Source organism: Lagopus leucura, unplaced genomic scaffold (genome assembly GCF_019238085.1).
Source record: "Lagopus leucura isolate 7727_CA_CO unplaced genomic scaffold, USGS_WTPT01 Super-Scaffold_1, whole genome shotgun sequence".
In the NCBI taxonomy this organism is placed as follows: domain Eukaryota; kingdom Metazoa; phylum Chordata; class Aves; order Galliformes; family Phasianidae; genus Lagopus; species Lagopus leucura.
Genome location: NW_024962250.1, coordinates 34,855,778 through 34,869,727, shown reverse-complemented (window position 1 = coordinate 34,869,727; position 13,950 = coordinate 34,855,778). Strand labels below are relative to the sequence as shown.

General features: G+C 44.5%; 1 protein-coding gene across 6 annotated transcripts in view; it reads right to left on the bottom strand.

Moving 5' to 3' along the window:
• CEP170B (centrosomal protein 170B) overlaps positions 1-13,950 on the bottom strand; it is a 56,262-nt gene that overhangs the window by 28,921 nt on the left and 13,391 nt on the right. For all 6 annotated transcript variants that reach the window (XM_042862774.1, XM_042862809.1, XM_042862782.1 and 3 more), the window contains exons 4-7: positions 13,101-13,190; positions 10,147-10,225; positions 7,856-7,914; positions 6,423-6,561 (exon numbers count right to left, since the gene is read on the bottom strand). In XM_042862774.1, coding sequence (XP_042718708.1) covers positions 6,423-6,561; positions 7,856-7,914; positions 10,147-10,225; positions 13,101-13,190 — 367 coding nt within the window. The remainder of the gene's footprint in view (positions 1-6,422; positions 6,562-7,855; positions 7,915-10,146; positions 10,226-13,100; positions 13,191-13,950) is intronic.

The following is a 13,950-nucleotide window of genomic DNA, read 5'->3' as shown; positions in this document are numbered from 1 at the left end:
TCCCAGTTTTGCTCACTCTCTCCATCAGCACTCACTTTACTGAACAAGTCAAAGCCCAGCCACCAGCCCAAGCCACGGTTGGGCTCCTACCACCAACTGCTGCTCAGCTCGTGGCTTTATAATCACCTTCTGCCTGTGCCAAGCAGCCCTCACACACAACCCTGCCACTCTGCATTCCCTGCTTTAATGGGGCTAGCACAGACAGCAGTTGGTAGCATGAAGGAAATGAGGAGGGGAGGGGAATTAAGAATCAAGGAAAAAAAAAGAAGCCCGACTTTATGTTGCTGTTTATAAAGCTACCCAGACCCAATGGCCACTGCCTAAGGTTTGTTTTTTTTTTCTAGGACAGTTCCAGAAATGTATAAGCTTATGCTTTATCAGACCACAGGCAAAAGTTTTGCTGTACAGATCCAGTCCACAGGACCTTTTCAAGAGATTTTCATATTTCAAAACTGAACGCACTGCTTCCCTTCACACCGAGGATCAAAAGAGTTGAAGTATTACTCTCTGTTCTGCCTAGAATGTGCAGAAGATAAACTGTGTTCCCATTATGCAGGCAGCCCTTGAAAGTTCAAAGCAGGAAGCATTTCTCACCATGAATAAATTGCAACTGCCAAGCAATGCGTGTCATAGCTGAAAATGGGTAAAATACTCCAGGAAGAGGGGGAAAAAAGCAACCAACCTATTCAGAAACCTGTGAGAGGAGAAGAACCCAAAGGCAGGTTTGGGCTCTGTTAGGCTAAGATCTGTCCTGCAAGCTGACAGAGCTCTCAGCCACTCTTCAGACTCGTGGAGCAGACCCACATCCCACACCCACATGGGATCTGTTGTGCCCACTGCTTTCAGGCACACTCTTCAATGGATGATCACCATCTCCTTCAGGGGCTTAACCCCCAAGAAACTAAGGACACTTGTCTCAGATTTGTATGATCGAATGTGACCAGTTCAATACTGATTTCTTTCCAGTTGCTAGTGGAAATGCTGCCTGTGTGAAAACTAAGAAGCTAAGACAGCCCACTATATACTCCAGGACAAACCTTCCCAGTTGCTGCTCCTTACATCTGTGGGACACAGGTGTTACTACTGCCTTTTACTGCAGGGGAGAAGGCAGCTAGGAAATTAGGTCAACCCTGGTCAGACCCTCCTACTGAGGGAATTTTGGGATTGCATGTAAAGCAAAAAAGGATTTAAAAAAAAAAAAAAAAAAAGAATTTACAGAATAACGAGCCACTTTTTCTACCATCTCAAATTTCCTCCACTAGCCTAGCCTAAAAAGCCCTAATAGGTGCTTGGAAATTCCCCAAATTCCCTCTCTGACAAAAGCCAGCACAAGGCCAAACTCAGCATGCTTGTGGCTGGGCAGAGTACACAGGGTTCCAGCAGGACAGGAGCCACTGAGAACACGCCCTGCACACACTGCTCTAAGGGCCACGACATGAGGCTCCCAAGCCCCACCAGCAACAATCTGTAGCAGTGTGTATTCAGCGCAACCCATCGGATCAGTTATTTTCCCTTCCTCCCCTCTCCCAGCCACCACAACAAACTGAAACTTCATTTTGAAGACTGCAAAAAGCACAGATGGGAAACCAGGGAGTCAGTACCTTGCTATTGGAGGACAGTTTCAATATTTTAAGAGCGATTAATGTTTCCACGAAGCCTTCATGTTAATGTGCTTTTTGATTAACATTATTAAGTGATGCAGACACCCTCTTTCTCAACTTCTGCTATACACGATGAGATTCTGAGCCAGAAGAAAATATCCATGACTAGAGAAGAGCTCCATGAATTTGCTGCCCTGCTCATGTCAGAGACCACAGCCCCTTCTTATCCTCCAGCAGAAGTGCCCTGATGCCTTCCTCCTGCTCCACCATGGAGCTGTACAGAATGGGTAGGAGACACAGGAAGGCAGCTAAACAGATGGCAGTGACAGGTGCAGGCCAGGTAGCAGCCACATATGCAGTGGTGCTGCAGGCTACCCACTGCCAGCTGGGATGCGTTTTGGGTAGCAGCCTTAACCTGGACCAGCAGCACCCAGAGCAGCACATCTGCCTGTGTCCTGAGCCACACATACTGCTACATGGCCTCAGCCTGCCCGATGGATCTCGGTGTGAGCTGGGAGCTCTTAGATGCACAGAGCTTGATCGAGTTAGCAGCGAAGCAAGGAAGGCCAATGAGAACTAACAGTCATGTTAATGATATGAGATTTCCTCCAATTGATGGCAGCTCGTTACCACCTCTTCTCGATCCTGTGCCAGGCTGGCCAGATGGTGCCAATTCATTTAGATATATTCCTTGGCTCATCAATTCAGGCAGACAGCCTGAAAACCATCCTTTTAGATAACTGAATTGAGGTCAGCACAAGCGTTCAGCCAGACACACACACAGCTACGGGTGACAGCGTAATACAGGGAAAGCACTGACATGCACACATTCTGCTCCTGAATTTCAGTCTTAGGAGCAGCCACTCAGAAGGAAAAATGAATGGATGCCCACGTGTTTTTACAACTCTAAACTAATACAGAACTATTGATCATCTGAAGAGGCACCAGAGTAACAGAGAATGAGTTGCTTCAATGCAAAGGATGTACTCAGAGAGAAGTGAATCACAGAGAACACCACAAGGGCAGGACCAAAAACAGAGTTCAGGTGATGAAAGGGAAAGCAGAAAGTCTGCATTAATGCTGCTCTCCATCAGCAAATGGGCAGAAGAGCTTTCACGATGAGCACAGCTCCTACAGTACCAGTCTGATGGCCTCTGAAAGTAGCTGCCAGGCTAGGACAAGAATGAGGGCTGCGCTCTGCCTGGGTCCACACAAACCTTCGAACAGTCTCTAGAGGGACACAGACAGCAACAGCAAATTTCAATGCTGACAGAAGCACACGCAGCTTTGAAGCTGTCTGTAGCAAGTCAGAACACCAGCACGAGAAATCCAGCTTGCTCTAAGTCAAGCTGTTTTTGATTCATTATTAATAAGGTAAACATCCATCTCTGGAAGATGCAGAGTGGGCTCCTTAAGGCAAGGGCCTCAGGGAGAAAAAAGGAGAAAAAAAAATGATGATCTAGCTTTAAAATATTTTAAAAACTAATTTCTGACATCTCTGCTTTTTTCCTCCTCTTCAAAATACAGAATACAACAGGAACAAACACAAAACAGCTCTTTGGCTCTTCAGTGCAGTGCTTATTTCGTGCGTGCAGCAGACCTAAATTCAGGACTTTTGTACCTACTGTGAGCGCACAAAAATCCCGCAGGCTTTCAAATCTGGCTGATAATCATAAATTTATTTGTACCAATTACACAATGAAGCCTTCAGCATGCTGCAGGTACCACCAAACTAGCACAGATGAAAAGCAGATACACCATTGCTCTCCTACATTAGAGGCACGGGTGAAGCTGTGTGCCTAAGTAGCTACAACCATGATCTCATGGGGAAAGCAGCTAAGGACCATGGAAACACTGCACAACCCGGCACAACTCCCACTGCTCCCTGCAGACTTCAGCATTGACATGGACAGGATTGGCAAAGGGGCCACTAACCCAGCAAGGAAGACTGTTCCATGGATCTCAGGAGAAGCTCAAGTCCTGCTCCTGCAGCTGGCAATGCCCATCTCAGCCAGAAGCTGTGGGCAGCCTCCATGCCTGGAAACTCAGGCCTGCAGCAGTTATTCAGAGGTTAGTCATCAGCCTCAGCATTATCTAGTGCCATCAGCCTGTGAGGGCTTAAAAAATTACAGTAAGTTTAGATCAGCCTGTGCTGACAGCAGACCACAAAGTGGCTTATCTCATCCCCCACCTCGGCTCAGGTAGCAACAGATGGGGAATGCAAGTGTTAGGTACAACTGAAGGCTGTACCTGGTCTCCTCATCACCTCAGGTTTTAAGCACCAGAGCTGATGGCCATCTTTAGTATTAACTAGCTGAACTGCGGGTGCTTTTCTAACTCACAGCAATACCCAACCACAGGCCCTGTCAAGCTTCTTGCCTTAAAAACATCTCACAAAGACTGATGGTTTCCTGCTTACAGGCAACACACACCAAGAAGCTGTATGCTCAACAGCATAAAGAATAAATGGCTGAGCTGTTTCCAATTCCCTCTGCTGGATCTCTTTATCCTCACCCCCTCACCTCCTCCCCTTTCTAAGCAGCTCTAATTGTTCACATTGCTTTGTTAAACCTCTTCCCTGAAAGCCTGCATTGCCTCTACCACTTTTCCAGCCAGGCTCTGAGAAGAGATCCTTCTAAAGGCTTTTGTCACCCAGACCTTACTTTAATTAGTCAATGCAAATTCCTAAATACCTACGGGCTTAGCAAAACAGCTCTCTCCCCAAAGCCTCCTTCTGCTGCCATAAGCAAGCCCTCTCCTCCTAGGAACACAACGTTCCTCTTTCCACTAATCATTTAACTTGCAGCCACTCCTCCAAGCACCACAGAAAAGCTGTGCATGTGTACAGCAGTAGACAAGGTGAATTAGTCACACCGCAGATGAAAAAGGAACCCACTGATCATTCTGCTCACGTGACAGAAATGCTCATGGGAGAGCAAGGCGCTGATTTAATGCTCAGACTCTTTCCCCTCCTTCACAGGCTTCAGTCCAACCAGCAAAATAATATCAGCAAAATAATTCCAGCAAAACATCCTGGATTCCCCCACCTTTCAGCAGGTTAGCAGCACCTCAGACTTCTCACATCTGCCCATCAGCCCCACTGCATGTGGCATCCTTCATCACTAGCCCTCACAAAGTGCTCACAGCCTTTTTTTCTTTTTTTTTTTTTGGCCTTGGACCCACACTCACTACCAATGACAAATACACAATACATACCCATGAGCCACAAGACGAGAAATGGGTCACCCTGATGAAGTGTCACTCCATGCCTGACTTTGAAGATTTTCCAAAATATCAACCACCTATGGTATGTAGGTTAAAAACCAGCCAGTGTGTATTTTTGAAGGTGGCGAGAATAAAAAGGAGAATATTCATGCAACAGAGCAGCAGCAAACACAAACTGGTTCTACCTGGACCTCACAGACCAGCGAGAAGCCACATCTTCCAGAACACAGCATCCTTCACAGCACAGCTGGAGAGCTCTCCACCAGTGAGGTTCACCTCCTTTCACCCTCCACAGTGTCACAGCTAATCACCGACTTCATCCCTTTCAGCCCACGCTTGTGAGGCAAAGTCACAAATGCTCCCCCCTCGGGGGGGGGGGTGACCCACAAACACATATAAATCAACATACAAAGGTTCTACAATGTGAGAATAGCAGTCAAACACATAGGTGTGTGCATTTCCCTGCATAGCTGGAGGGAACAAAAACACAGGCAAATATACGAGCGAGAAATATTACTCTGTTTTAGTATATGATGTCAGCTTAGAGGGACTTTCACAAAGACAGTACATAGGAGATTAAGGTCAGCCAACCCACTCCAATTTGGTATCAAAAAAGACCTTAACGGATTTACCCAAAGTTGTACACATTTCTAGAAAGCTGCCATATCTATGAATAGATCACCTTTCCCAAGATCCTGTCTTTGCCCATCACCTTCCTCTCCCTGCCCCTTCCTCAAACAGATCCATTCTACACACGGACAGCTCCCAGTCACTGCCATTCTGGTAAGCAAGACTCCCTCTGTCAGTCATTAGTCGTCAGGATGCTTTAGAGCCATATTTCTTCTTTTCATGCATCATCAAGATCGAGAAAACCACCAACTGACAACTGAGCCAAACAGGGAGAAGACATACCAGGGCAGTACATAAAGGAGGTAGGAAGCTCAGAAGAGGGGAAAAAACTGCTGGGGATGTCTTAGCCCACCATGGGAGGGAACAGGGAGATGCAGGTATGAAAGAGGGTCTTCAAAGGAAGATAGCAGTGAGTAGAGAAATGTGCAACAGAATAAATTTTTCCAATGGACATGATGCAGCCAGGTAACAATGAACCCAAAGCAAACATCTCCCAGGTTCAGCAGTCAGTTTCGATCTCACATATCGAGATGTTAGGAAATACAGTAATTTAAGGCTATACAAGACTCTTTGCAACAAATCCCTTGCTGCCACTTCGCTTGCCTGTCAGTACCACGCTGCAGCAGCCATGCATCTTCCCCTTTGACTCACCACCTCTGTTCAAACACCAGCTCATGATTAACAAAACAAAAATAGACCAGACAGGTGCCAAGGAACTCACCAAACCTGCTCAGCCCACAGGCTCTCTAGCATTCACAGCAACAAGACATGCGTGAACCACCATGCCAATTATATTTTTTCTCCTAAAACTGAGAATGTGAAATACTTAGAGGTTTAGACAGATGATCCTTTAGTACCAGCTTCGACACCGTTTAACTCACACCACACTCGATTCTAATCCAGTGCTGTGATCAAGCAGCAGTTTGACTGTTGTGAATCTTGACTAACTGGTTCCTGAGCAATTACCTGTAATTGGCTTCCTCTCTCCTTTCTCCAGCTTTGCTTGTGGGGACTCAGCGTAGACACTGTGCTCCATGGGCTGCTCCACCCTCTTCATGGTCGTGCTTTTGAAATTCATCTGAAGCTGGCTGGTGTACTTCTCATGCTGCAGAGACAAGAGGATAGCTGCAGAGTGCCCATGCAATCTGCATGGCAGCCTGTGGCAACGATAACCTCCCTTGCCCACAAATGTGACAATGCAAAGGCAAATGCTGTGGCTAAACTCTGTGACAAATGGGAAACACACCTAAGTAGAGGCTAAGTGTCAGAGAGGCTTTCAGATACCTCATCTGGAAGACAATAAATGACAGTTACAGTCCATGAGGTAACCGTAATGTAGCCCTGCAAAGTAGCTAATTAGAAAACCCTTTAAAGAGTAAACTAAGAACAATCAGAACTTACGCCATTTTCCATCCAGAATTCAAATTCTGAAATCCCCTTTGTTCTTAAAGCAGTATTAGTTCTTCCCATGCCCCAACTGCATTATCTCAATTTTTCAGTAAAGGCAATTAAGATATATTTTAATTATTTCTCTCCAAACTCTCTCACCAGTGAGGAAAGCAATGAGCCTGCCTTAGAGCAGACTCCATATTAACTTGCGGCTTAGTAAATGGGCTAATTAAAAGTGGGTTTATTACAAGCAAATTAATAAGAGGGTGTACCCATCCAGATTACCCCCTGAGTAAAGTCAGTGATTCATTTACCCAGTCCTGGCTGTTACACTTCTGATCCTCTCTAAGTCCTAAATCTGAAACCAGGGCTAAGACGACAGCATCTGCTAGCCAACAGATGATGCCTGGTGCTGGGAGCTGAACTCAGCTCAACAAAGGCAGCCTTCCTGCCTCTGAGGGTTGCTTTTCTGCCTTACATTAGGAGATGCTTGTATATTTTATTCCTGATACTGAAATTTTTGTTTAAAGAACACTTTACTTTAAGAGGACTGTCAGTAAGGAAGACTGTGGAGCTTGAAGGCAGAAATGAGATAATGGGAATAAATTAAGCAAAGTTCAATCTGCTGGAGGAAGTGTTACACTGCTGGTCAGTGTCACTATGCACAAGGAAAGGCAACTGCTCTTCACTCCTGGGGCAGAACTAATTCTGCTCTGCTTCACCCTGAAGTTAATGCACTGACTATTCTTTAACACACTATGGCTTTAGTAGCCTTTCTGTTGGCTGCCACAAGATCATACATAACTTGATCTAAATGTTAGCAGCAGAGTAAGAGAGATCAGAGACGAGATAACTGGGAAATGCATCTGCCATCAAAGTAGGGTTTTGGCAAGCCTCAATCCAAGGACAGCATAACAACGTGGAACATTTTGCCACTGCATGATCATTACTCGAGCACCAAAAGGAACAACACCTGCACCCACACACCCTTTGTACCCACACACCCTTACCTTTAACGCTTCTTCTGGGACCTTGTGTTGAATTTGCTCCAGGACATACATGTTTGAATGTTCAGACCTTGTTAAGGAAACACCAAAGGAATCGGATGCAGAGAGAAATCTAGTGTTTAGTCATAAAGAAAACAGCATAAAATAACAACGAGAGGTGCTGAAAGCTGCCTCACTTGCATAGCAAGACAGTCTTTGATGTGTGTATCTTGGAATAGAGGGTGCAACTATATTTTCTGTCAGGACCCAGTTGGAGAGTAGCGTGCAAGAGGAGCAGTGAAGGAGCTCAGGGGAGCATAAGCAGCTCGGTACAGGATGAGGGAGCAAACAGAGCCCTGGCTCAGCTTGCAGCTTGCTCCCAGCTCTCCACAGCATCCTGGCCAAGACAGAGCAGACTTGCACAGTCAGAACAAGGCAAGGCCTTCCATCCAGGAAACAGCAGTGACTGAAAAGTAAATCAGGTCATGAGCTGCTGTGACCTCTATGGAAGGGGAGCATTCAACATGTCTGAAACTAGGCAAAAATCCCCAGCTACGCTGTGGGGAAAAAAAAAAAAAAAAAAAAAAAAAAAGTAGAAAGGAAGCATCTGACCATGGCATCACAAACAACTCAATCAGGACAGCACAGCACAAAAGGAATGAAAGCGGAAAGATGGAAAATGTTAAACTAAAAATAAACCAAGAGATACTGGCAGAGCATGGAGACTTCATGCAGTCTGTGAGTGAAGCTGTAAATGGAAAAAGAGGCAGCTCTTATGCAATAGAGTGCAGCTGACTTGGAGGCCATGGGAGATGCTGCCATCGCCACTGCGCTGAACACGGTCAACACAGAAAGCACTGCTAAAATGCACAGCACCACAGCAGCAAAGGAGAGGAAGAGACTTTAATAGCTACAGCAATCATGCTGAAAAAGAGCCAAGTCTAAAACCTACATCCTCAAAAGCTTTCCAGTTGAGGGTAATAAATTCTACAATTCATAAATGCAATCATTCATTTCACGTGAATAGCCATGTAAGGGCTGCAGGACTAAGCGCTTAACTCAGCTGCTTAATGCTCAGAATTACTTTCTATAAAAAGTTTAAACCTGTATCACAGCCACTAAAATATAACCTCAAGGTCTTAAAAATAAATAAATAAATAAATAAAAATCTTCGTTCCCACCAGATCCAGAATTGCACATAAATCTGTTTAAGCATCCCTGCTGCAAGTGTTGCAGTTGAGAACTGAGGTACCTGTAGCCTGGCATGAGCACAGAAGAGGCTCAGCCTTCCCTTACAGGTTCTCCTGGGCTCTAGCAAGGTCTGGAGTATTTCAAGGGCTAATGCACAGCCAGGCACACATACTTTATCATGGATACAACAAAAGACACAAGAATGTGGCCTTGGGGTCAAGGATGCACAAGAGTTTTCCAATCAAACCTTTTTTTTTTTTTTCCCCCCCACCCTCCTCTGTTCTCAGAAATGTCTGAGCTGTTTTAACCAAATTTTTCTTGCAAAGACAAGCAAGAAACCTGGAGAAGATGCTGCTTCATAATCCATCTTGAGTGGGTACGTCTGGCAGTTAGAAGAAACTAAAAAAAATTATTTAATAACACTAAAAAAAGGCAGCAGTCTTCTGCTGATCTACAGCAGTCAAACAACCACATCAGGATAAAAAGGAAAGGGATGAAGGCATTTTAGCAGACACCATCAGAACTTGTGCCTCTGTAAACAAAGCAGTAACATCAGCCTGGCCTTCCCCAATAGAGATGACATTTGCTATTGCTAAAGAGAGTTTTATTCTTGCATTTTGTGGCACAGCAATTTGCAGAGGCAACCTTCAACTGACAGAGCAAGGGGTCATTCTGCAGGCTCCCAGAGCTAAATGCACCAAAGACCTGCAAACTGTCTGCAAGCAAGCAGTTGGGAGCAAAGAAGGATGATTTTAAAATGTTAGTTTTTTTACAAATAGTTTTTTTTACAATATGAAGCATGCCCGCTCCCAGGCTTTTATTAGCTACAGATGCCACTCACAGACCTCAAATGAAAAAGAAAAACAAACGAACAACCCTTCCTTTGACAGAGACCTCCTCAGACACTACTGTCAGCACAATGCCTGCTTCAAAGTCCAACAGAGGCAGCGGGCATCCTGATTAATATGTTCTGAATCAGGTCCACGGTGGAGAAACAAAAGCTGATGAGCCATCCAAAGGCTGCAGGAGGCAAAACAAACACCCTTAGTCATTAGCCACAATTAGCACATATAACTCTCCATGCAATGAACAGCACAAAACGCATCTTCAGAGAGGAAGGATATCATAACCAAAGCGAATGACATCGTTCAGCTTCAGGGTGATGTACTTCTGGTCGGGAATCCTCACGTCATTGACGAAAGTCTGCAGAGAGGAAGCACAGGTGTGGTTTTTGACCTAGGGCACATGCCCATCTGCTAAGGGCATTGCACATGCTCAGGGTGCACCTCAGCCCTGCAGACCACCAGCATGGAGCTCCCATGGGCAGGTCTGAGCACTCCGAATGTGTTTCAAGCCAGGTATTCTTCTCACCGACTGCAAATGAAGCTTTAGTTCCTGATCTAAATATGTAAACGAGGTGCCTGAAGTCAGGAACCTTGGGTTTTCTTGGGTCTTCTCCTCTAAACCAGCAAGGGCAGTAAATATAGGAGAAAAGCTGCTATGGCTTTTCCAACTACTGAGCTAAGAATGAGCTCTCCATCAAATACCAAACAAGACTCGTGCCAGCCCCAGGGCCTGGTCATTTATCAAAGCCTATAACATAGGAAAGGGAAATGGAAACACACAGAGAAGCAGGTATTTCAGTGGAATCACTGTGGTATCTAAGGCCATGCTGTCCAAGACGCCATTTATCAGTACAAAGGGCCTCTCACCCATGAGACACACTTGCTCATTTTTTTTCTATGCTACAGACAGTTAGCTCAGGCCTGAAGAAACTGAATTATCCTTGTAAGGTGCAAAAAATGTGCTTCACAGCTGAGAACAAGCACCTCAGATGTCTCAGCTGCCTGCACTCTGAGGGGAACCCCTAAGGAATAATTCTTACAGAACAGTAGATCAAGCACTCATATCTTCCACAGATCAGCCCATGTGCTTTTGCAACAACCCAAGCCAAATAAAAATAACTCAGGAACTCAAATGAAACAGCACCAGCATGCTGGTGGGGCTCAGGCACTCAGCAGCTGCAGACCCCAGAAGTTACCTGATCTTGCAGCAGGGCAGTGACCCGGCCTCACAGACCTGGCGCCTGCTGCCGGGTCTCTGCAGCCTCACTACAACATCAGCTAAGCTGTGAACAGTCAAAATCATGCTAGAAAATGAACTGACAAACTTTCATCACCAAGGCACAGTTTTCTCCTTTTACTTTCTCACCTTGGTCAACTCAAACACACACTGTAAAACCAAGTAGTAACAAGAGGGAAAAATAAATTCTAGAGCAGGAAGCTGGAACACAGGAGGTAATGGTAATTTGCTTCCTGGCAATTGCCAGAAAAGCTGGGGAAGAGGTCTGTAATTTCGGAATAAAAGCGGTGAAGCTGGTCAAAAGACAGGCAATTCCTATATGCATGGAAGAAAATTCCACAGTAGACAGATGTAGAACAAAAATAACTACTTGCTGGATTTTCTGCAAAAGAAGTGTCTGCCAGAAAATCCATTTTGATTGTTACCTGGGCACTCAAATAACCCCAATAAACTGCTTACTGCAGACAGAAATGCTATCTTCAAAAATCAAAAGGCACAAAGACTGCAGAATCAGCTGCCTGAACATTATAATAAAAGAACATTTTAAAAGATCTGATAATATTATGAACTATATTGCCTGAAGTCATATAATGCATTGTTGAAAAAGTGGAAAATAAATGCAAAATAAAAGCAAATGCTGAAAATTGAATTAAAATCAAAGTCCTGCAGAAGAAATTTTACTTTCCCCCTGGAAGCAACATCCACATGAAAATTACCAACTAAGGACCTATTTACTTCTCACAAAATAAACAGAGTTGGCCACAATAGCCTTCTCCAATGAAGTCTGTTGGACCAGCCAGAGAAGACAGGCATTGCTCACTTCTTTCAATCCATCTTTGTAAGTGCAAGTCTATTACCAAAATGCTGTAAATTCTTACTCATGAGCCTATGAAGAAAGAAGAGAAGCAGTGATAGGAACCTCGCCTTTCTGCAAGCTGGATTTTTGAGCTATTCTTTAATCAGAAGTTGTGAAGCAAGGATCCAGGCAGAGCCCACAGCACTTAGCAGAAATACTGACATTTCAGCAGGGCTCTCTGCCTTCAGCTATTAGGCTGAGAAGGATTATCACTCACTCTAGCTGCAGCCAGATGCCAGAGAAGGCAGAAAGGTTGATGTCTGCTTCACCTACAGTTACTGTACGAGTTTCTGGGTTTGTCTCATGTTTTTGTGGCAGTGATGGTGGAGAGCTCCTGTTTCTAAGCTGAAAACAATGACTGCAGTAAAACTACTACTGCAAACACAGGCCTGTGAATCTAGCTGAGGCTTGCTCCCCAAGATGAATAGCTCCGCTGGTGTGTAGCAGCAGCCAAAGAGAAGCATGCACGATATGAGGACAGTTTTAATGTGTCAATGTGTAATGTGTAATGTAACCCAATGTGTTAAATAATCACAGAATTCGGGGGCAAAGCCTCACCAAGCTGCCTAACAAGACTGAGTCAGGGTCACATCAAGGATTAAAACTGAGGCAGGTTCTGCTCTTGTTCTGGGTTTGCATTTTTCCTCAGTCTTAAAACAGGTGAAATACCAATCTTCATTACCAAAACGAGCTGGTTTTAAATAGTTTCTCCCCAAAGAAATTAAATGGCTCATCATCCCATAAATCACTCCACACACTGACAACTGAACTGCTAAAGGTCATCCTGCTCATGCTGAACAGCTGCTCCAGCTTCACCAGTTCAATGTTAACATGCCCAAAATGAGATAGAAAAGAGCAGGAAATTCAAAGACACTGTGGTTTTGTGAATGCTGGAGAGTTCTGCAAGGGCACCAGCAAGGGAAGAAAGAAAAAAAAGATTAATTTATCAAAGCTTTCCTCTTCTAAGATGAGATGCTGCATGACCTCAGTCTCAGGCCTTGCAAATAATTATATACATTTAGATTAATTTATGCCAATGGCTAGAGTAACCCAAGAGGGCCTAGCAGTAGAGGGATATAAAATGCTTACAGACTCAGCACCGTGTGCTGGCCTCCCTTATCCCAGAGGTTTGCTACTTACCCCATTTAAGCTCCCAAGATCCTTTACCCAGTGCTCATCTTTCTCCTTGTCATAGTTGATTACAGCGTGCTGCTTATCGACACTGCGGGACTGGCAATGAAAGCACAATGAATGTGAGAGCAGTCAGCCATAAGAGACACTGTTATTCACAACAACATTTATACATTAAACTAACCTGATATGGGATGAGAGGAGAGAAAACAGGAAAGATTAAATATTACTGCTAGTATGAATAACCAAAGAATACAGTTAAAGCTTCCATGGTTGTTCTAAACAGCCCGCTGAAGACAATACAATATTTATGTGAAAAAAATATTATGGAAAGCTATGTCAGCATTTCAAATAAGCTGTATCAATACACGCTGAAAACAAAACCAGTCAAATTAAAGGCCTGGGGGGCAGGATCTGATCCACTGCAAACTGGAAAACCTCATTTCCATAATCTGGTGCTGGTGGACTCACCACTTATGGACTTTCTATTTGGAAGGATTTCTTCCTAATTTTCAAAGGGAAAAAGTATTTTCTTGAGTTCAAGCCAAACTCATTTACAATGCATACTGTTCCCAGAATCACGTGCTGGAGTTGATTTGAACTCTAGGATGTTTTCCAGCTTAGAGGAAGGTTAGGTAACTGAGGATGAAAAAGCAGCTCTAGAAAATTTAAATGTTAAGCCTGCTTTGAGGACACTGATCAGGACAGCAATTTTGTCCCGGTGGCTCTGTCCGAATGCACATTACCAAATGTCTTATCTTCAAAACAGAGCATGACACTTCAGGAGAAATACTGTCAGACCATTTTAAGGCAGAACCATTAAAGAAAAGCCTCTGAAGAGTTTGGAAATATGCCATAG